Below are 24,141 nucleotides of genomic sequence, written 5' to 3'. Positions count from 1 at the left end.
AAGCTGACAAAGCACTGTAAAATAACGAGTATATTAATAAAATAATAATTATGTATTTTTAAATTATATTTAAACTGACGGGGAAAAGCACAGAAAATGTACACTTTCAATGGACCCTTTTCACTGACAGTGATGATGACGCGTTTTAACTGTTATCGTTTATCTGTATCGTAAATCCTGCGATACAGTTTTTATATATATATATATATTTTAAATGTATTTACATATATAACACTATACTTTGTGTTATATTACCTTTGCATGAAATTACAAAAAAAAAGACGACCTTGCCGTCTTGTTGCTATATAAATATTAGATATTTATAAATAAATATTTATAAACTGTAATTTATACATTTAAATACATATTGACTATATGATTGACAAATAATGTTATGAAACTTGACAATGAGTTGGCAGATTTATTTAAATAATGGCTAATGGCATGGGACTTTTATTTTGACACTCTCGCTCAGCAGTTTTGCTCGCCTGCAGTTACAGCCAGGTTACAGCGCTACTTTGACGTATCTGAAAGGTGAGTGATGTTTACATTTGTTCAGTCTCGTTAATATTTTAATTTAACACATTAATTCGAGGTTTTTCTCTTTGAATATGTAGTGGCACCGAACACTGAACTAAATTCAGCAGGTAACGGTGAAATATCGCTGTGTAGTTTAGCTGTTAGTGAAAGTAAAAGCGGTTCTGGAGAGTTTCTGTGAAGTGAAAGCGAATCTACGGATCTGTTTTCTGTCTAGAATGAAGCTCCGGGTCCGAATCAGCAAAGACACCAGGCGACTGGAACTGGACGGACCAGAACCGACTCTCTCCGAGCTCAGAGTCCGGATCAGAGAGACTCTGCTGGGGTGAGCTAGCTTTCATTAGGTGTCGTTTAGTTTTAAAAGTCTTTATGTATTTCCAGTGGGTAATTTTAGTGCTTCAGTTAGTTGCCAAGCTTACATTTCTACAAGTTTTTCATCTGTCACTGTTGTTTATATTCACTTATTCTTGTCTATACATCTTTTTTTGTTTGTTTATACTTGATGTACATACATAATGATACGCCTAAACATTTGATGCTGATTATTATTATTAGCTGGATTTTCCACATGAGTTTGGTTTGATAGTATTGCACAGATATAATGTTCACACTTTCATTTCTGCCCATCTGAAGCACTGGCAAGCCATACTCATTTCCAGAATATGAATTGCTGATATCAACCATTCAATTTTCACTAGTTAAAAATGATAATTCTTGATATCAGGAATTAGATTTCTACTAGTAACATCAGGAATTACAACTGGAAATGAATAAAAGTAAAAACGGCTTGGCATCTGTCATCTCTTTCTCTTTCTGTGCAGATCTGATGTGGAGTTCCGGCTGTCTCTGAACGGGACGGAGGAGCTTTTGGACACGGGACAGACGCTGTCCTCCGCTGGGGTTGTTTCTGGAGATATGATCAGTGTGATTTTGCCCCAGGGCAGCTCTCAGCAAACACAAACTGCCCCAGAAACCCCGAGTGGAGCAGAAAACACACCCGGCCCCAGTGAGGAGGTGAGATCCCAGCCTCAAATATATCACTGACAGTAGGATTAAAATAATACAGTATCTCAGGACCATACAAACATAAACACACACACATATATAGCCTACATATATAGAAATATTAGATATTGAAGTTTGTTAATTTAGAATTTAGTGCATTATACAAACTATAATATACACAAAATGTTGTGCATTCATTTGATTACCACTGTTTTTATTATTATAAAGTTGCATTAAATCATAGAATCTAAAAAAAACCCATTTCATAGGGCACTATTATTTGTTTTTGTTTTTTAAATTATTAAATTAACGTTTTATGAATTAGACAATTTTTTAATGATTAAAAATGAATTAAACCATTAAAAAAGAATCCAGATAAATGAAAACAGTCAACATAGAATTTATGAAAAGGCTCTATTATGGTTCTATTTAATACATTTTAAATTGTAAAGTTTTATGCATTTGATTGGATTAGACATCCTTTTTGATTTGTGAACTTTTATTTAAAAAATGTAAACAGAAAACATGATTTAGGAAAAATTGTAAAAAGTGATTTCACGGGGCTCTAAAACTGCATTGCTGGCATTATTTTATAAGCAGCAACAACCAAAGAAAAGAAAGTGAAATGACAAACACCCTGATGGTGTGACTGTGTGTGTGTGTGCGCGTGTATATGTATGTGTGTGTGTGTGTGTGTGCATGTATGTGTGTGTGTGTGTGTGTGTGTGTGTGTGTGTGCATGTGTGTGTCCTGACTCAGGCCGGTGGCGCAGACAGCATCAGCGCTGTGATGGAGGAGTGGTTGGAGGACGAGGAGTGTGTGTCCGCTGCTCCGCCGCTCCTGTGCTGTGAGACGGAGGAGCAGGGAGTGATTCCTCACACACTCGAGAGGCTCCTGGACTCAGCGAGATGCAGAAACACATCAGACTGTCTGATGCTGGCGGCGCATTTACTGCTGCTGGAGACCGGCTTCCTTCCACAGGTCAGAGGTCACCTGATTCAATACAATTCAGTTCACGTTTATTTGTAAACAAGCAAACAATGAACAGCTGTATTATTATTAACTAAAATGAATAAAGATTAATTAATACAGTAACAAATGTATTGCTCATTGTTAGTTCATGTTAGTTAATACATTAACTAATGAACCTTATTGTAAAGTGGGCCATATTACCGGCACGACTCATAAGTCTCACATCAGTTATTCTCCCTTTCAGGGTTCTAATGTGAACTCAGGCGAGATGCCGATTGGCTGGCGGGCGGCAGGGGGCGTGTACAGGCTTCAGTACGCCCACCCACTTCTGGAGAACAGCCTGGTGTCAGTGGTGTCTGTGCCAATGGGCCAAACGCTCGTCATTAATGGTGCGTTAATCTGCATTTGGGGTGGAACGGTTCATGAAAATAATCGTTCAGTTCACTTGTCACGGTTCGAGAGTCGAGACGTGTGTATTGTTCGGGTCTGGTGTGTTTCTAAAATACAATCATGACGTGTCGCCGTCGCAGCTGGTTAGGACAAAACTCTGATTAACATGGAAAAGCTTTTATATAACATGGCATACCTTTTATCACGTGTCGCATCGCGTCTGGTTAAGACACTTCGATTCTTTAAATTTGACAATAAGTGTTTTTGTCCTCAGTTATAAATGAAACATAAATGAAAAGCCTGTTGAAATGAACAACATCTCCCTCTTGCTGGATCAGAATCTCACAGATTTAATTTATGATCATCAGTGTCACAGTAATGTGTCTACTCCTAAGATCAAGCTGCCTCATTCTTTCAGTTTTCTGATTACATGACCTTGAGAATAACTTATTTTTTAAATACTGTAAATGCTAGATTATAAGGCTATATGATTTATGCTGATGTCTAAAGTGTTAAAAAGGAAAAAAACATTAACAATGTATACCGAATCTAACCGGAAACCGTGACCAGAGCCGAACGGAGGATTTTGTGAACCGTTCCAGCCCTAATCTGCACACAGCAGGTGTTATAGTGTGTGTGTTTCTCTCAGTTTCTCTGAGATGTGTGTGTGTTTCTCTCAGTTGAGGATTTGTTTATGTGTTGTGAAACAGCTGTTCTTAAGATGGACAAGACTATGGAGAACTCTCGCAAGCTGGCGCTGAAACCAGAGGCTTATGTGACCGCTGATTGGGCTGGTACGTTTATATTGCATTTAATATTCAATACAAGAGAAATGACCTGGATTGATTATTACAGAAGCTGATCCTTAAAGTCCTGATGAATCTTCCGTATTATTCCCAAGCACACAATTATAATGATGTTCTCATTATCATTTTATTTAGCCGATATGACAGGCTTGCGCTGCACATGAACTGTGTTTTCCCTTTTGATTCCAATCATATTTTAAGCAATTCAAACCCATCATGTTGAACATCTGAAGCGTCTCAGCTGAAGGAAATAATATTATTTATCAGCTTTAATATATCGGCCAGATTTTCTTATCAGGCCGATAACATTAAGCCAATACCGATATAGTGGCCGATATATCATGGATCCCCAATATTTTGTCAACACTGGACAAAGACATTTTGATTACACATTACAAGGTCAAAAATGTTTTAAGGAGAAAATACTCAGACTTATGGATTTACACATGGTTTGTGTTAAAGCATATTAAAAACAACATTAAACGCTGGATTTTCACCACAGGGCGACTTCTATGGTAATTGACTTGATGCTCACGGATGTTTTTATATCTAACCTGAAGTTGTGTGTTTCCGCAGGCGGCAGCGCAGGCGTCGTCTACAGAGACTTGAGCAAACTGTCTCGTCTCTTTAAAGATCAGCTGGTGTATCCGCTCATGGCCGCTGCCAGACAGGGTGATTATTCCTCTCGCAATGCGCTCAAACTGGTAACGTGTGTCCGTTCAGAGTGTTTGATGTGTGTGTGTGTGTGTTCTGCAGCGCTGGGTCTGCCGGCTCTGTTCGGTCTGGCTGTTCTTCCTCCTGAGCTCCTGTTGCGTGTGTTACGGCTCCTGGACGTCGTCTCTCTCGTCTCGCTGTCGGCTGTGTGCCGAGACCTGAACGTCGCTACCCAAGATCCTTCACTCTGGAGACACCTGCTGCACAGAGACTTTAGGGGTATCTATCTATCTCTCTAACCAGACACACTCGCACACACAGTAACATTAAACACACATCAGACAGATGAAGTGTAACTGAGCCGAGTGTTGTGTGGTTTTGCAGTGCGCTTTTCTGCAGGAAATCAACAGAGAGACACTGACTGGAGAGAGGTGAGCAAAACATCTGTCAATCATATCTAGAAACCATCTCTTATAGCATTGGCTCTCATAATTAAAAAAACAGAAATTACTTATGATCATGTTCTGCTATATTATAATCAAAGCGCATTCAATTAACCACATTAATGGCAATGTAATATTCAATTTAGCAATTTATTTATTTTTAATATGCTTATTAAAGGATTAATCACTTTTTTAATATCTATAATATCTATCATACAATCTAAATTTTTATTATATATTTTTTTAAGTTAAAAATCAATAATCATATTTTTGATGCATATACAAGACTTTTGATTTTATGATGTAATAATGTAACAACAAAATAAGAGAAGAATTTAAATTTAGCAGTTTATTTATTTTTAATATAATTATGAAAGGAGTAATTTCTCACTGACCCCCGAGTCACCAAACAATCTAAACTGAATATTACATTCTTAATTTGATTACTTTTATAAATGCTATTCTAAACTCTAAGCTCTGCTTTTGAACTGTCATTCAGTCAATATTGAATAATAACACTGTTGTGATAGTGCTGAATTGAACCTGTTTCATAATTGATGAACTTTACATAATTGAGCTGAATAATGACACCATCTCTTTAGAGAATTTGTCTCATATCTGATGAAGTTTGCATGATTGATTCTGTTAGCTGTAGTGGAACAATCTGTATTGTATAAAGCTGACTCTAGAAATACAGCTGACTTGACTTTTCGCTTTGCCCTCAGCTTTACAAAAAGAAGTATAAACAGAAGAATGTACACAGATGCCGCTTTTATCCACACCACGTTCCTCCGATTTTCCCTCTTTCCCCGTTCCCGTCCCCCCCGCTCCCCCTCCCCCTCCCGCTCTACCCTCCCGGCATCATCGGAGGAGACTACGACCAATCACCAGTTCTTCTGCCCCGCCCACGCTTCGACCCCATTGGCCCACTCCCGGGTCACCTCCCCGGATTGAGCGTTCCCATTGGCCGACGGAATCTGCGTCCGGGAGGGAATCGACCAGCAGACGTCAGGAGAGGTTTCATTTGAGCTCCTAAAGACTTATTTTTTCAAAATAAGAGGATGAAATTATTTTGAAGATTTTTTTGTGTGTGTGTGTGTGTTGTCCTTCATTAATTAAAGCATTCCTGGGACGTTCAGACCAGCAAACGCATTTCAAGGGGTAGTTGATTTACTTTTCTAACTTTAGTTAGTGTGTAATGTTGCAGTTTGAGCATAAACAACATCTGCAAAGTTACAACACTCAAAGTTCAAAGCAAAGGGAGATATTTGCTTTTAAAGAAATTGCTTTTTAAGGACTACAACAAACGGCTGGTAGAAACTACACGACATTCCTCCCTAAAATTTACATAAACCCGCCCCCGGGAACACGATTTATAGATTATCATGACAGAATATGCTAATCAATGACTAGAAGATAACTACACATCAGCTTCATAAATTCATCAACTAACCATTCAGAAATGTCCTGTTGCTTCTACATGTTGTCACTTCTTCTTGAGTCTCTCCATCTTTCTGACTTCGGTTTGAACATAAAAGGCTAAAAGTTTTTGAAATGTTCAGTGTGTGTCTGTGTGAGGAAATTAAAGCCGCAAACACACAAGAGCTGTTGAAGCTCCGCCCCCTGTGCCGGGAGCAGCAGCTCATTTGCATTTAAAGGGACAGACACAAAAACTCACTGTTTTTGCTCATCCTCAAAAAGTGACAACTTTAACATAAAATATCTGTGGGGTATTTCGAGCTCAAACTTCACATACAGACTTGTTTTACATCTTGTGAAAAGAGCATTATACTATCCCTTTAAAAATAGGAATAATTCACCCAAAAATGAACTATTCCCTTTATTATGACATTACAGTTGAAGAAGCAAGATGTGTGTGAGTCACATAATCGTTCAATAAAAGGCTGTGAGTAGGTCTTGATTGTTTTGTTGTGTTTGTGGGGTCACATGTGTGCTTCCTCATCGGTGTTGCTCCACACAGGCCTGCGTTTCTCCAGGAACGCCCTGACGCCCTCCTGCCCGTCCCACAGCGCCAGGTTCTCCACCATGGCAGCGGAAGCACAAGCGTACGCCTCGTCCCGGCCCTCGGACATCTGTCTGTGAAACACACTCTTCCCGAGAGCCACCACGGGCCGGCTGCACTCACACACACGCCTGGCGATGGCCAGCGTCGTCTCCTCTAACTGCTCCTCACACACCACTCTACTGACCAGCCCGTGCAGAAGAGCGTCCTGGGCCGAGATGGGGCGGCCCGTCACCAGCATCTCCATGACCACCTGGAGACGGCATCATACTTTATTTCTTTCTTTACTCTAAATATTAGTATTGCAACTTGTGTTTTAAAAAACAATTATCAAAGTTTACGGTAAAATTGTAAATTACAACAGTAATTTATTTCAGTCTTTTTTTATAATTGGTTAAAATAATAATAATTATTTGATAACAGTATTATCAAATATTATTTTTATAATATTATTTTTATAATTCAAAACCGTAATATTTTTCTTAGTCTTCTTGTTTATTATAACATAATAACATAACATTGTTATAACATTGTTTATTAAGTTATTATATGGCTTTATAATATTATAATTACTATCAATCAAATATTCATTTTTTATTTTACAGTACAATTTCAATTTACAACAGTAATATATTTTTGTCTTTTTTTTAAATTATTATTATTGTTTTGTTTGATAACAGTATTTGATATAATTATCAAATATTATTTTTAACTAATTCAAAACTAATATTTCAGTCTTCTTGTTTATAATTAGAGTTAATAAGTTATTATATGGTTTGATAATATTTTTTTATTTTACAATACAATTTTAATTTACAAAAGCAGTGTATTTCAGTCTTGTTTTTATAATTGGTGTTATAATAACTATTATCACATATTAATATTTACAATACAATTGTAATTTACAACAGTAATATAAAAGTTAAAATAGAGTTAATAAAACAGTAAAACAGTTAAAATAATAATAAATCATTATATGGTTTGATTATATTTGATAGTATAATTTTTTAATAATAATTAAAAATATATTTTGCAGTACAATAGTAATTTACAAAATGATGTTTCAGTCTTTTTTATAATTAGTTAAAAAATAATATTTTTTATTATTATGCCTATTATTGTTATTTTGTAAGTATTAATTATTATTACTTAGTGCTGTCAAATTGATCAATCGTGATGAATTGCATCTAACATAAGTATAAATATTTAATATATATGTGTGTGTGCGTGTGTGTATGTGTGTATATATATATATATATATAAAATTGTATGTTGTATGTGATTAATCGATTTGACAGCACTATTATTAATGTGTCCTTAAATTATTATTTCTTTAAAACAATATCCTCTTTAGGCCCATTTAAAGTGTTAGTGAAGGCTTTTTGACGACCCTCTCTCTCTCGTATAATTAATCCGGCCTAATCTTGCTGTTCTGACCCGCTGGAGAGGTAAAGTCACCTTTCTGGGCATCGCTCGGCCGATGGCCACCGCCGGCGTGGAGCAGAACAGCCCGACGCTGACGCCAGGAGTGGAGAACGTGGATTTATCCGTCGCGACAGCAATATCACAACTGGCAACTAACTGGCAACCCGCCGCCGTGGCAACACCGTTCACCATAGCGATGACCGGCACCGGGAGATCCTGAATCAGGGTCATGACCTTTGAGAAAAGTAGAGTTAGTCAACTGCACTGACCATAGACTGTGAAACAAGATGGACGCCCCCTCACTCTCTTCCAAAGTGAAGTCGCCAAAGTCCTAGACAAACAATATCTTCAGGATTTTTTAAACTCAAATTACAGATATAAGGTATCCAAAATACAACTTACAATGTATTTAATAATATATATATATATATATTAAATACAATTTTTTTTAAATAAATAATAATTTATATTATAATGTTGTTGTACTTCATATCAAGAAAAGTTTTATCAGACGGGCTGCGGTGTTAATTTTGCGTGAAAAGATTACATTTGTTTTATCGAAAAAATGTAATTTCATATATATTGTATTTAAATAAGTCAAACACTTTTCTGGTACCTCTTGGTAAATATGGCTGTTGTTTCAAGGGTTTTCCAGAACTTCAGTTTCAACAAGTCAAATTCAAGTACTTTAAGCACCTTTACAGTAAGTGACCTCTGACCTCTGAGCAGGTCTGGAACACCTTGATGTGATGCTCACGACCCTGGGCAGAGGTCAACTCCTTAAGGTCATGACCTGAGGAAAACACAGGACCCCGCGCTGCAGAGAGAGACAGAGTTAGTGTGTGTGTGTGTGTGTGTGTGTGTACGGCTGGTTCTGAACACATCTTTCTCTAGATTGACTGTGAATGTTTTGCCTGATATGATGATGACGCGCAGGTCTGTGTGTGTGTGTGTGTGTACGGCTGGCTCTGAACACATCTTTCTCTAGATTGACTGAATGTTTTGTCTGATATGATGATGACGCGCAGGTCTGGTGTGTGTGTGTGTGTGTGTGTGTGTGTACGGCTGGTTCTGAACGCATCTTTCTCTAGATTGACTGAATGTTTTGCCTGATATGATGATGACGCGCAGGTCTGGTGTGTGTGTGTGTGTGTGTGTGTGTGTACAGCTGGTTCTGAACACATCTTTCTCTAGATTGACTGAATGTTTTGCCTGATATGATGATGACGCGCAGGTCTGGTGTGTGTGAGTCTGTCAGGAGGTTTTCTCTCAGAGACTCCAGCATGGACAGAGACAGAGCATTCCTCTTCCTGGGGTTATTCAGGATAATCCTCCTGAAATCAACACACACACACACACACACACACTTCAGATCAGATCTGATGCTTCATTTTAAACCACTAATTCCTGAATGAATCGTTTTAAATTATTCTTTTAAAAGTTTCTTGTGAGCAAGTTTAAGTCTATACAAGATCTTTACCTGATGAAATATAATATACAGTCTCAGCTTTACTGGAAAAATGCATATTCACCTCAATAACAAACACACAATATTCAAGCCTAATAAAGTTTTGTCAGATGTTTTGCTTGTGCAACTTTACTTACAGTCAATGCTTTAACTTTTTGTTCATTAATACAATGACATTTAGACAATTTAAGTGACCAAATGCTTTTAATGTTACTGTTTTTAATGCAATTTTGCTTTGTGCAATAATATCAATTGGTGTGTTTCATTTATTTTGTAACCATAACTCTTATTTTAGGACACTATGATTCTGCTTCAACAATTTTTATTTTTATTTTTAATTTCAAAAGAATTTGGACACCATTTCATCTTCAGTGAATAAGAAAGCAAGTAGAACGACTTAAATGTCAAATGTTTGCAGTGCCTTTGATTATGAATATGAAATTATCATTTATTATGAATATTATATCATCATATTATATATTTCTGTCGTTAGAAATTAATAACTATTTTTTTCCCGTGTGTATTCTGTTGACAATGGGTGTATTTTTGTTCAGTTGTTCGAATACACACAAAATGTGTATTATAAACGTGACAACTTTTCTAGCATTAATAAAACAAATAATATCGAGCGATGCGGGTCAGAGGTCACGCAAGAAGTTCGCACCTGATTCCATCCTGCTGTTTTCTCAACGTCAGAGAGGAAGAATCAGCGCTCATCTTCCTCATCCAGATCCTCCAAAACTCCCCGCTGGACTTCAGAAGGTTTGACGCTTTGTAAAACCCGCTTACAATCATATTTAATCACTGCAGAGAAAGTAAATAAACTCGGGGTAGTGAAGACAGTGACAACACCGGAAGTGCATTTCAGCTGTTCTCCAAAATAAAGGTGTTTTGTGGGTTTTTTTTTTGTTCAAACATTGAACATTTGCAAACAAATACATCGCGGATTAAAGTGCATATTTTGTTCTATTCAACACAAAAGAACTTCAAATAGCATTAAAATGTTCTCACTGCATAATGTATACTTTTGTGACCGTGCGGCGTTTCGCGCGCTTATATTTATTCTGTTATTAAAGCGTCTGAATCAACGAGGCTTTAAATATAAATCTATTTAAATTGTGTTCACTAATGGAATGTAGCTGCGTTTGTTATAAATGATTTATCCGTGCACCATGCGCCTTAATAATTTATAAAAAAATTATTAATTAATCAAATTTAAAAAATAATTTAATTCAAGGTTTTCCTCTAGAGTTACTGCTGTAGAAAAATGTTGCAGTGGTGTAATTCACACATTTTACCACAGGAGGGCGTTTTCATTTAAAATTTAAACGTATGTACAATTATACTACTAAATAAATAAATAAATAAAAGGGGTCATGTGTTTCATATGGTAACGAACACTTTATGTAATATGAAATCAATGCAAAATAATTTAATGCAAAGTTTTCCTTTGACTTGAGTTATGGTTATAACTAGAAATCATAGGTATATGGTAGATAATATAGGTAATAATTAACTGGAGTGTAATTCACAGAATTCACCACAGGAGGGCGTTTGATCAACACATTGGACTTTTTAAATTATATTATTTATTTGTTTATTTTAACAAATCGGGAGGCAGTACAATGCACAGAGAATGATTCAATCCATTTTTCATAATTTTCCCTTAGTTTAGCCATCCAACAATATATTTCGTCTTAAAACGACATGTTTGCCAGATGTTTTCAATTATTTATCAAATGATTTTAATCAATAAAAATAATTTAATGAAATGTTTTAACAGCAATGAAATAATTAACAGCAGTGTAATTCACATAATTCAACACAGGAGGGCGTTCAGACGCAAATCTTTAAATATAAATTATTATTATTATTTTTTTTTACAATAAGTCAACAAAATGGCAACAAAAATATATAATTACATAATGACAGTAGAATCAGGTGCAAAAGTGATAGTCTAGTAGCCAAATAGGTGTACCCGGAAATGTTGAGTACACCAAAGTTTTATTGCAGAAATGTGAAGTATGGGCCCCCAGCATACAGAAACTGCTGGATGCTATTTTGCATATGTTGAGCAATGGTCCATTTTGACCAGATATTTTGCACTGTATGGCCAATTTCTACAATATATGAGTGGTTTTAGAGGTTTTAGAGGATGCTGATTTCATTTTTGGCATTTTCAGATTTCAAAGAGCTAATTTTATTACACATTTTGATTTATTTAGGCAAATTCTGATTACTTTGAGTTATAATTGTAGTTTTTTTTTATGGTATACAAAATAATCTTACATTTCAGAATCATGAGTGCTCTTGTGAATATTGATGCATTGTTTTCAGGGTGTGGTGAGGCTGAATCCCCTCCTGAACTTTTGAAGATTAAAAATTGCTTTTTGGATAAATGATGAATCTTTGTTAGGCTGAATGTTATGCATTTCTGGAGGAAAAAGCAATGCGGGTATTTGACATAACTTGGATCCTGCAACTGTACGATACATATTAATGGGGTAGCTCTTTAAAGGGTCATGAAACCCTAAACCAAATTTTCTGAGATTTTAACAGAGGTATGTGTGTTGAACACCATTGAAGACAATGTTAGTATCTGTTAGATTTAATAGTAGGGGGAAAATGGTTACATTTTAGTTTTTTTCCGCTGTTTTCATCTTCTGGGTTTAAAATCTTCATCGTGCAGAGCACTATAGTACTTTGATGACTCATCGGTGTCTCATAATTATTCATGACTGAGTTTTCTTATCCAATGAGAAGACACTTTCTCTTAATTATTCATGACACCACGTGGATCTTTCCAATGACAGACATGTCAAACTGTGATATCACGTAGTAGATGAGAGAGGCAATGATGGGACACGCGTTTGTTTTCGTGGTGCAAAAGTTCCAGTGCATCTTTCCCCGCGATGCTGCCAGGACTAGACTCCGGCCATCAACCACGGACACATCTAAACTATGTGTGTGTAGCAACCATAGATATCCATATAAGGCTAGATGTCTTACGGCGGAGTCTCGAACGGCATCACCGGTGGCCATCTTGTCACAGGCAGGCTTTCTGGCAGGCTCTGTGGTACCTGATGTAAGGTGAGTGATCAGCACGAACACAAATACTCTTATCTCGCTGAAATCTTCATGACCCTTTAAGACACCCAATGAGATGACATCACCTAAGCCCATCACCATGTGTGATCAACGAACTATGTACAAATATACACTATATACATGCCATACAAGACAGGCCACGCAAGTCGCTAGGGCTGTCCAGGTTGGTCCGCAAGTCGCAAGATCCAACAGCGACCCAGTTAAAACTCCGCCAGACGCAAGAGTTACAACTGAGTCTGGGCAACACGGGTCAGCCCGCCAGACGCAAGGCTAACCAAGAGGACCTCACCTCCGCACCACAAAGCACACACTGGCTACCACCTTCAGGCAAACTGCTATGCCTCACAATTAAGTAACAAAAGGCAGCCTCATCATCTTCACTATCCTCGTCTGTCCTGGTGAGTCGAGCAATGGTCCAAAGACACTTATAGTCTTCATTTTAGACACACTTTCATCACTGTGACGATCTTGCACAACACTGTAGGCTGACCAGTCCAGAGCCAAGCATCATCCCTCCTCTGTGCTCTGGAAACCCTCTCTCGGATGCTCTCTTGGACAGTAGCTGTTCTTGGCACTTCTTTCAGAGCGGGTGGAGTCAGCTTCTTAGGGTCTGTGTAATGTTCAATGGTAAGACTGCTGTTAGCAACCGGACAGAGTTTCTCAGCTTGGAGCTTTGTCAGACGGGGTACTTTTAGTGGCGTAATCCCACCGTCTGGAGTCGCCACTCCAGGGAACAGGAACAGGATTTTGCACAAACTGAGTGGCCATGGCATGTCTTGTGTGGCAACCATTGGCTGTGAAGACTACAAGATCAAAGTTATCACCCCAACTGTGAATAGGGCCAATGCACCTCTTCAGTCCATACCCGCAGGTACTTATCTGCATCATCTGAGGCATATTTGGCAGCTGACTTCCGGAGCCGGAGGACCTCATCGTATGCTACAACAAGACCATGCTCATTTAGGCTCCGAACCAGTTCTGAACTACCATGCTTATGATGAGTTTTACAGCTAGCCCCAAAGTTGTCTGATCCCAGCTTTTGCGGATGTGCTGCTGGATGCATTGAGCAAGTGTGAGTGCTGGTTTGGTCACCGTTTCTACCCTGGACACAAGACTGGAGACAAGTCTTCGGAGAGTTGGACTTGTATCTTGAATGACCCTTTCATGCCTAAAGCTGCCAAGGTCGTATTCACAAGGGAATGGGATATTCTGGACCTCTCCCCGCACTTTTCTGACAACCTTGTTGACATCATCATCGTCGTCATTGAAGAGGCCAGTTTGTCCTACTAATTTGAGTGATTTAGCAATGTGCTGCCTAAAGCCAACAATCGTCTGACATCCTTCAACTCTCAGTACAATAACGGCTAGGGTTGGGTACCGAAACCCGGTACTTATATGGAACCGGTACCCAGGTAACGGTATGTAACCGGACCGAATCAAAACGCAGATTTCGGTGCCACTTAAATGCCTCAGCTCGTCAGCTGTCGGTTGAACCATCTGGTTCTCCGAAACGGACATAAGAAGCATAATCAGTATGTAATCGCTAGTTAACTATTCGATGCGTACGATCGTTCACACTGCTGTGATTAGAACGTAAAGATCGCGTGATCATCAACTTCTAAATTCAAATCTGCGTTCGTGCGTTGGCTGGCGCTGAGCCAGAGACAGACTGTCATATATCACAACTATTCAGTGTTTTCAACCACATAAAGTTTATTTAAGACATTTAAATACACATAAGGACTAACAAAACAATACATTTATAGTTTGTAAAATAGATACACAAGCAGGCAATCAAAATTCGTTTTGTTCCTAGTAGCCTACTGTAACTGTTTTTTAGTGTTATTTATTGTTAAATTATTGTAGTTGGGTTAGGTGTCTTAGGTTTTATTGTGATTTTGTTGTGTTTTGTATTTAGGCTACTTATTTCAATATATTTAAGTATACTTAAATTTGAAAATATTGTTTGATTTTAAGAATTTTCTATTTTATTATTTTTCAATAAAAAGCCGTTCTTTAATGTCATTCACCATCGTTTTGAGGCTTTTAATTTTTTATTTTTTTTAAGTATCGTTTCAGGCACCGTTTAGGCACCGGTACCGTTTTAAAAGTATCGATTTGGCACCGGTATCGAAAAAACCCAAACGATACTCAACCCTAATAACGGCATCACCATAATAATCACACAGGTTGGCTAGCATTTGCTTCCGGCACAAACTCTCAGAATTAGCTACAAAAACATCAAGTAATTTGGAGACAGTCCAAGTCACTGACTTGTTTGCACTCATGTGGTCTATGAGCGAAGCTAGGTTTACTAGCAGTTGCATTAGAGTCAATAGCCGCGTTTCCACTGTCGGGCCAGTGCGAGCCAGGGCTTTAAACGGGCCGTGCCGGGCTAATAGCACCGGGCCTGCGTTTCCACTGTCGGGCCAGAAGCTCCACAGCGCTTCACTAAAACACGCCCGTAACACGCCTCTCTGGAACAACGTCACACTAACCCATCATTTCACCAAATGGAAGTTTTATCAGAAAACTAATCAGAAAGAAATCACTGGAAACAGCATTGAAAACAAACATGATAAAGGGGAAACATGATCCTGGGAAAACCCAGACAACTTCCAGCAAATTTAGATTTGCTCTGCAAGTAGTCTGGCAAAGAGCTCATTCAAGCCCATTTCTAATCCGTCGAAATCGCGGCACCAATCAGAAACGTTGAGGCTAATTCAATTAGAGAGCTTTGTAATTGTAATTGTTACTAGTAATAATTGAATTGTAGAGCTCCGTAATTAAAAATGAATGGAAGTCAGTGGAGACATATGACTAGTTCATTTCATTACAAAAATTAATTTGTAGAGCTCTCTAATTCAATTCTTACTAGTAAAAATGCAGTTATGACGAGTCACGCTGGGTACAATTTAAGCTAAAACGGCTTGCTACATTAGATACAAACTCTGTGAAGTAGAAAATAATTGTTTACCTTTGAGAAAGTCTGGTCTGTCTTTTTATGAATGTATTTTATTTTAACAGAAGAACAGAAATTAGACTCAATTTGCAGCGGTGTAATTCACTCTAATCTCCACAGGAGGACGCAATAACAAGCTTGAATATAAAATCAATTTGACAAAAAAAAGTTTTTCATCAAGAATAGCTTAGTTTAAACAGATATTTTCTTAGTCAGATAATGAAAGTGAAGTATAATTACAAATCCTTGCAATATCAGTGATTATCAAGTATTGTAATTGAGTATTTTTACACAATGACAAAAAGTATGTCTGAACTACGAAAAAAGTAATTAAATCTAATGTGAAAGACCAAACCAGCCCTGAGTTCGACACAATCTCTGTGATAGAGGATCATTGTTTGATCAAACTTTTTTTTTTCATTGTTTTTACACTAAAACAAGATAAAGTGATTATAAAGCACATTTATTATCTAAAACTCAGTGGAGTAATGGGTAAACGAGTGCCTTTGAATCACAACACTGAAACAGAGTCCTGTGATCAAATCCCACAGACCCAATGAACATCTTTTCCTCAACCTAAGTTAAGATCAAATCTAAATGACCTTAAAAACAGCATCAGTGCATCTCAGGCTCTGTGGCTCAGTGGATAGTTGTCTCCCTTTCAAACCAGAAAGTTCTGGTTCAAACCCAACATTTGCTGAAGTTCTTCATCATTTAACACAAAGCTCTGGATCAAACCTGTTGAAAACGCTCATCATCTCCGCAGTCTCAGTGGCTCAGGAGAGAAAGCGTTGTGTTTCAATCACGGCGTCCTGAGTTCAAATCCCACTATTGCTGACTTTCAATCGTTCTCATTAGACAAGGAGTCCCAAAAACTGGTTTAATCGTGTCGTCTTCGGTGGTTAAATGGTAGCGGTACCGTCACTGAAGCGAAAGGTTGTCGGTTCTATTCCAGCTTGTTGTTGTGGTTTTTACTCTGTTGTGATTTCAGACTCCGTTTCGAAAGATAAACGTACCAGGAGAACCGGCCGAGCTGTGCAGGCGCTGGTGGCGCAGTGGCAGAGTCATGGTATCACCTTCCCAAGGTCCTTGGTTCGAGCCCGGGTCAGGCGTCTGCACACCCAGAAAACCAAAGGGGGGGGTAGTGTGTGTGTGTCCCCCCCCGAGGTTTCGGAGTGCCTGTCGCTGCGGTTATGCTGCTTCGCGCTTATGATTTGCTACGTTTAATAATATAACAAATAAATTATTAAAACTTTATTTAAAACCATTTTCTTTTTCCTTTTTGGACTTGGACTTTTCTTTTTTGGACTTTTTTTTCCTTTTTGGACTTGGACTTTTCTTTTTTGGACTTTTTTTTCCTTTTTGGACTTGGACTTTTCTTTTTTGGAGTTTTTTTTCCTTTTTGGACTTGGACTTTTCTTTTTTGGACTTTTTTTTCCTTTTTGGACTTTTTTCACTTTTGTTTTTCACTTTTAAGTAACTATTACTTTTAAAAGTAACTAAGTAACAGTTACTTTTGACAACAAGTAACTATTACTAAGTAACTTTTAAAAGTAACTAGTAACTATTAGTGATTAGTAACTAGTAACTATTTAAAAAGTAATAAGTAACTGTTACTTAGTTACTTTTAAAAGTAACTAGTAACTATTTAAAGTAACTTTTAGTTACTAGTTACTAATCACTAATAGTTACTAGTTACTTTTAAAAGTACTTTTAAGTAAAAAGTAAAAAGTACTTAGTTACTAGTTGTCAAAAGTAACTGTTACTTAGTAATAGTAACTTTTAAGTACTTAAGTAACTATTACTTAGTACTTTAAGTAATAGTTACTTAAGTACTTAAAAGTTACTATTACTAACTTACTTTTAAAAGTAACTGTTACTTAGTTAAGTTAGTACTTTTAAAAGTAACTGTTACTTAGTTACTTTTAAAAGTAATAGTTACTAGTTACTAATCACTATTAGTTACTAGTTACTTTTAAAAGTTACTTAGTAATAGTTACTTGTTGTCAAAAGTAACTGTTACTTAGTTACTTTTAAAAGTAATAGTTACTTAAAAGTGAAAAACAAAAGTGAAAAAAGTCCAAAAAGTAAAAAAAAAGTCCAAGTCCAAAAAGTGAAAAAAGTCCAAAAAGTAAAAAAAAAAGTCCAAAAAAGAAAAAAAAAGTCCAAGTCCAAAAAGGAAAAAAAGAAAAAAGAAAAAGGTTTTAATAATTTATTTGTTATATTATTAAACGTAGCAAATCATAAGCGCGAAGCAGCATAACCGCAGCGACAGGCACTCCGAAACCTCAGGGGGGGGACACACACACACTACCCCCCCCTTTGGTTTTCTGGGTGTGCAGACGCCTGACCCGGGCTCGAACCAAGGACCTTGGGAAGGTGATACCATGACTCTGCCACTGCGCCACCAGTGCCTGCACAGCTTGGCCGGTTCTCCTGGTACGTTTATCTTTCGAAACGGAGTCTGAAATCACAACAGAGTAAAAACCACAACAACAAGCTGGAATAGAACCGACAACCTTTCGCTTCAGTGACGGTACCGCTACCATTTAACCACCGAAGACGACACGATTAAACCAGTTTTTGGGACTCCTTGTCTAATGAGAACGATTGAAAGTCAGCAATAGTGGGATTTGAACTCAGGACGCCGTGATTGAAACACAACGCTTTCTCTCCTGAGCCACTGAGACTGCGGAGATGATGAGCGTTTTCAACAGGTTTGATCCAGAGCTTTGTGTTAAATGATGAAGAACTTCAGCAAATGTTGGGTTTGAACCAGAACTTTCTGGTTTGAAAGGGAGACAACTATCCACTGAGCCACAGAGCCTGAGATGCACTGATGATGTTTTTAAGGTCATTTAGATTTGATCTTAACTTAGGTTGAGGAAAAGATGTTCATTGGGTCTGTGGGATTTGATCACAGGACTCTGTTCCGCTGTTGTGATTCATAGATCCGGAATAGAACCGACAACCTTTCGCTTCAGTGATGGTACCGCTACCACTTAACCACTGAAGACAACTCAGTTCCAACAGCGCACTTATCTTTCGAAATAAAATTAGTTAGCAAATATGACATTATAGTAGGAATCTTAACGGTGTTTTAGGAGTTCAAATATGGAGTGATTAGTCACATGATAATTGGGACTCTGGTGATTGGCTCAAAACAATGTTCTGAATCCATGTGACAATGAAGCAAAGATGGCAGAAACCAGGCCATGCGCTTCCAAAGCAACATGTAGAACTTGAGCGATTACCGCTGAGATGAATTTCAGAGTTACCTGAATAATAATTACCTCTGTGATTGAGGCTTGGGTTCAAATCACACAACTGAAAGCTTTAACTGGTTTATTTAAAAAACACAGGTCACATACAAGTAAATAGTGAAATAGAAGTTCCTTCACATGTCTCAGCAAGAGATCTGTGGCTCACAGGTAAGAGCACTGCCTCACGGTTCAATCCCAGCTGGGTCTCTGCGATAGGAGTGTGTGGTGTGTGTGAGCGGTGTGCACCCAAAGGAGGGGGATACCAGTGCGGTCTCCCCACTGGAGCTTCCGGCACAGTCTCCAGCAGTGGTTATGCTTTTGGACAACAGGGAACAAAAAAAATGATTAGTATAAAAAAATTCCACTCCCGACCCGTTTAGGTTCCCACCATTTGCTTTTCAAAGGAAAAGAAAGTGATGGGAACCTACATGTTTAGCACAGTAAAACACACAATCACACATCATATACATTACCTGTCCATGAGCAGAAGTCCATCATTACAGTCAATGTCTGTCACACGACTCTGAGCTCAGCTTCTGTTGACCGGGTTTACGCTCCACAACACATCACCGATTCTGTAGAGTCACGGCATAATCAAACACATCATTACACACTGTAGTATTTGGACTTTTTGAATAAAAATACCATTTTAGAGGCTGTTTTATCCCAGTCCAATCCCATATCCCAGTCACAACAGGAAGTAGAAAAGCATGAAGCAACAGGAGAACATCAGAGCTTCACACAACTCCTGCTGACTCTCACATCAGTCCAGAAAACACCGTCCTTCTACACCTTATAGTGTGACTATCAGAGCGCGATTCATTCAGAGACTTAAAAGGTAACGCTACAACTAGCGATTGATTTGATATGTAGTTCGTGCAAGTCATTTGACAAGAGAAATTGACTTTAAACAGAAAGTTACTTACAGGTGAGTCTCGTAACACTTGTTTCCTTCATTTTATCAGTCTGTGTGTCGGTTTTATCTGCAGTTGAGCTGGAATATGTGCTGATAAAGTGCCATTAAGAGCTGTCATCTTCTCATCTGCAGGATCTGCACGTGTTGTTGTGATTGTCATCAAGCCTCATGTTGTCAAGCAGCAGAAGTGTCAGACTGAAGGAGAAACCTGCTTCTGCCGCCTAGTGGAGCGGATGAAGAACTGCACTTTACTGTCGGATTATAGTGGCGAGATCACATCTGAGACAAAGAGTCATGAAGCAGCAACAGAAACATGTGGCAAGCCGTTTTAGCTGAAATTGTACCCAGCGTTACTCGTCGTAATTGCATTTTTACTACTAAGAATTCAATTAGAGAGTCAGTGAAACTAAAGCATTTTAACAAAGAGTGGGATTCAAGCTCAGAGTCTCCACATGATGGAGCAACACACAGTCCACTGATCCACTGGAGCTTCCACTCTAACACCTGTTTTTTGGGGGGGCATGTCTTTTATATTTGGACAAAACCAGTGAAACTAAAGCATTTTAACAAAGAGTGGGATTTGAACCAGGATCCTCCCAACAGGGTGGCACATGTTCATACCACTGAGCCACTGGAGTTTCCATACATGCAATGCTTTTTTGGGAGGCATGTATTTGTTATTTGGACAAAACTGGTGAAACTAAAGCATTTTACCATCAAGAGGGATTCGAAGCAGGAATTTCCAAATCACTGAGCCAGTGGGCTCAACTGCTTCAAGGAAAAGATGTTCATTGTGTCTGTGGGATTCAATCACAGGTCTCTATTCCAGTGTTGTGATTCAAAGGCACTCGTTTACCCATTACACCACTGAGTTTCAGGTAAATCATGTGCTTTATAATGTCTTTATCTTGTTTGTAGTGTAAAAACAAAGAAAAATGTTTTAGCAAACAATGATCCTCTTTACCACAGAGATTGTGTAGAACTTACATTACATTAGATTTGATTACTTTTTTTGTAGTTCAAACCTCAAGATGTTGTACTTTTTGTCATTGTGGAAAAATACTCAATTACAATCCTTTATATTTACTGACGTTGCAAGGATATGTAATTATACTTCACTTTAATTATCTGACTAAACAAAAAAAAATTGTTAAAACTGAGCTATTCGTGATGGAAGGACTTGCTATATATTAGCATGAAAAAGCTTTTTGTATTGTCAAGTACGTTTTATATTCAAGCTTGTTATTGCACCCTTCTGTGGTGATCTTGTGAATTACACAGTCTAATGACCTTAAATGCGCTACACTTCTGTAAGAGGGTGAGAGCAGAAAAACATACAAACTGCCAATCAGAACTATTTACACTATCTATGTTCCGTCTGGTCTTCCGTTCAAAATCTAAATATATATAATTGCAAATAAGACAAAAGAGTGACTTATTTGCTCTAATTTTTGTGAATAAAAACAAATTTAGTCCAATGAACTTAAATGTGTTGTACCCTCTTGTGGTTATGTTTGTGAATTACATCAATAGAAATCGAGTCTATGTAACTTAAATGTAGGCCTACTATCCTTCTGCTAGAGAGTGAAAGCAGAAGAATATACTCATAACGCAATGCAACATGAACACCCAATCAGATATATTTACACCATGTTCTGTCCTGTCTTCTGTTCAAATAAATTGATTTGCAAAACAGTCAAAAGACCTAAAACGATGTGTGCCCTCCTGTGGTAATTTCCATGAATTACACCATTGCAAATCGAGTCTAATAAACATAAAAGTGTTTTCCCCTCCTGTGGTGATTTGTGTGAATTACACCATTGCAAATCGAGTCTAATGAACTTTAAAGTTTGTCGCCCTCCTGTGGTGATTTGTGTGAATTACACTGTTGCAAATCGAGTCTAATGAACATAAAAGTGTTTCGCCCTCCTGTGGTGATTTGTGTGAATTACACCATTGCAAAACGAGTCTAATGAACATAAAAGTGTTTCGCCCGCCTGTGGTGATTTGTTTGAATTACACCATTGCGAATCGAGTCTAATGAACATAAAAGTGTTTCGCCCTCCTGTGGTGATTTGTGTGAATTACACCATTGCGAATCGAGTCTAATGAACATAAAAGTGTTTCGCCCTCCTGTGGTGATTTGTGTGAATTACACCATTGCAAATCGAGTCTAATGAACATAAAAGTGTTTCGCCCTCCTGTGGTGATTTGTGTGAATTACACCATTGCAAATCGAGTCTAATGAACATAAAAGTGTTTCGCCCTCCTGTGGTGATTTGTGTGAATTACACCATTGCAAATCGAGTCTATTGAACATAAAAGTGTTTCGCCCTCCTGTGGTGATTTGTGTGAATTACACCATTGCAAATCGAGTCTATTGAACATAAAAGTGTTTCGCCCTCCTGTGCTGATTTGTGTGAATTACACCATTGCAAATCAATTATAACAAACATAAAAGTGTTTTGCCCTCCTGTGGTGATTTGTGTGAATTACACTGTTGCAAATCGAGTCTAATGAACATAAAAGGGTTTCGCCCTCTTGTGGTGATTTGTGTGAATTACACCGTTGCAAATCGAGTCTATTGAACATAAAAGTGTTTCGCCCTCCTGTGGTGATTTGTGTGAATTACACCATTGCAAATCGATTCTAATGAACATAAAAGTGTTTCGCCCTCCTTTGGTGATTTGTGTGAATTACACCATTGCAAATCGAGTCTAAGAAACATAAAAGTGTTTTCCCCTCCTGTGGTGATTTGTGTGAATTACACCATTGCAAATCGAGTCTATTGAACATAAAAGTGTTTCGCCCTCCTGTGGTGATTTGTGTGAATTACACCATTGCAAATCGATTCTAATGAACATAAAAGTGTTTCGCCCTCCTGTGCTGATTTGTGTGAATTACACCATTGCAAATCGAGTCTATTGAACATAAAAGTGTTTCGCCCTCCTGTGGTGATTTGAGTGAATTACACCATTGCAAATCGAGTCTAATGAACATAAAAGTGTTTCGCCCTCCTGTGGTGATTTGTGTGAATTACACCATTGCAAATCAATTATAACAAACATAAAAGTGTTTCGCCCTCCTGTGCTGATTTGTGTGAATTACACCATTGCAAATCGAGTCTATTGAACATAAAAGTGTTTCGACCTCCTGTGGTGATTTGTGTGAATTACACCATTGCAAATCGAGTCTATTGAACATAAAAGTGTTTCGCCCTCCTGTGGTGATTTGTGTGAATTACACCATTGCAAATCAATTATAACAAACATAAAAGTGTTTTGCCCTCCTGTGGTGATTTGTGTGAATTACACTGTTGCAAATCGAGTCTAATGAACATAAAAGTGTTTCGCCCTCTTGTGGTGATTTGTGTGAATTACACCGTTGCAAATCGAGTCTATTGAACATAAAAGTGTTTCGCCCTCCTGTGGTGATTTGTGTGAATTACACCATTGCAAATCGATTCTAATGAACATAAAAGTGTTTCGCCCTCCTTTGGTGATTTGTGTGAATTACACCATTGCAAATCGAGTCTAAGAAACATAAAAGTGTTTTCCCCTCCTGTGGTGATTTGTGTGAATTACACCATTGCAAATCGAGTCTATTGAACATAAAAGTGTTTCGCCCTCCTGTGGTGATTTGTGTGAATTACACCATTGCAAATCGATTCTAATGAACATAAAAGTGTTTCGCCCTCCTGTGCTGATTTGTGTGAATTACACCATTGCAAATCGAGTCTATTGAACATAAAAGTGTTTCGCCCTCCTGTGGTGATTTGAGTGAATTACACCATTGCAAATCGAGTCTAATGAACATAAAAGTGTTTCGCCCTCCTGTGGTGATTTGTGTGAATTACACCATTGCAAATCAATTATAACAAACATAAAAGTGTTTCGCCCTCCTGTGGTGATTTGTGTGAATTACACCATTGCAAATCGAGTCTATTGAACATAAAAGTGTTTCGCCCTCCTGTGGTGATTTGTGTGAATTACACCATTGCAAATCGAGTCTAATGAACATAAAAGTGTTTCGCCCTCCTGTGGTGATTTGTGTGAATTACACCATTGCAAATCGAGTCTAATGAACATAAAAGTGTTTCGCCCTCCTGTGGTGATTTGTGTGAATTACACCATTGCAAATCAATTATACAAACATAAAAGTGTTTCGCC

General features: G+C 37.9%; 2 protein-coding genes across 4 annotated transcripts; one reads left to right on the top strand and one right to left on the bottom strand.

Annotated features, from left to right (window-relative positions):
* The first annotated feature begins 464 nt into the window (after window positions 1-464).
* On the top strand, window positions 465-6,722 carry fbxo7 (F-box protein 7). 2 transcript variants are annotated; one of them, XM_084111326.1, is made up of 11 exons: window positions 465-534; window positions 618-647; window positions 755-862; window positions 1,359-1,551; window positions 2,302-2,523; window positions 2,759-2,903; window positions 3,615-3,698; window positions 4,287-4,382; window positions 4,467-4,643; window positions 4,749-4,795; window positions 5,533-6,722. In XM_084111326.1, exons 3-11 carry the CDS (start codon window positions 756-758, stop codon window positions 5,833-5,835), a joined length of 1,374 nt encoding a protein of 457 aa, XP_083967452.1. In that variant the 5' UTR covers window positions 465-534; window positions 618-647; window position 755; the 3' UTR covers window positions 5,836-6,722. The 2 variants fall into 2 exon arrangements, with proteins under 2 accessions (XP_083967452.1, XP_083967453.1); XM_084111327.1 differs by lacking the exon at window positions 618-647 and having other exon boundaries at window positions 470-534.
* On the bottom strand, window positions 6,602-10,600 carry echdc3 (enoyl CoA hydratase domain containing 3). Of its 2 annotated transcripts, XM_084111328.1 has the most exons (5): window positions 10,388-10,600; window positions 9,468-9,589; window positions 8,975-9,072; window positions 8,289-8,489; window positions 6,602-7,083 (listed from the first exon to the last, which is right to left on the bottom strand). In XM_084111328.1, exons 1-5 carry the CDS (start codon window positions 10,516-10,518, stop codon window positions 6,751-6,753), a joined length of 885 nt encoding a protein of 294 aa, XP_083967454.1. In that variant the 5' UTR covers window positions 10,519-10,600; the 3' UTR covers window positions 6,602-6,750. The 2 variants fall into 2 exon arrangements, with proteins under 2 accessions (XP_083967454.1, XP_083967455.1); XM_084111329.1 differs by lacking the exons at window positions 9,468-9,589; window positions 10,388-10,600 and adding an exon at window positions 9,265-9,458 and having other exon boundaries at window positions 8,975-9,075.
* Window positions 10,601-24,141: the final 13,541 nt, after the last annotated feature.

This window comes from Abramis brama (genome assembly GCF_963993115.1).
Source record: "Abramis brama genome assembly, chromosome: 4".
NCBI lineage: Eukaryota > Metazoa > Chordata > Actinopteri > Cypriniformes > Leuciscidae > Abramis > Abramis brama.
This window is presented reverse-complemented; position numbering and strand designations above follow the sequence as displayed.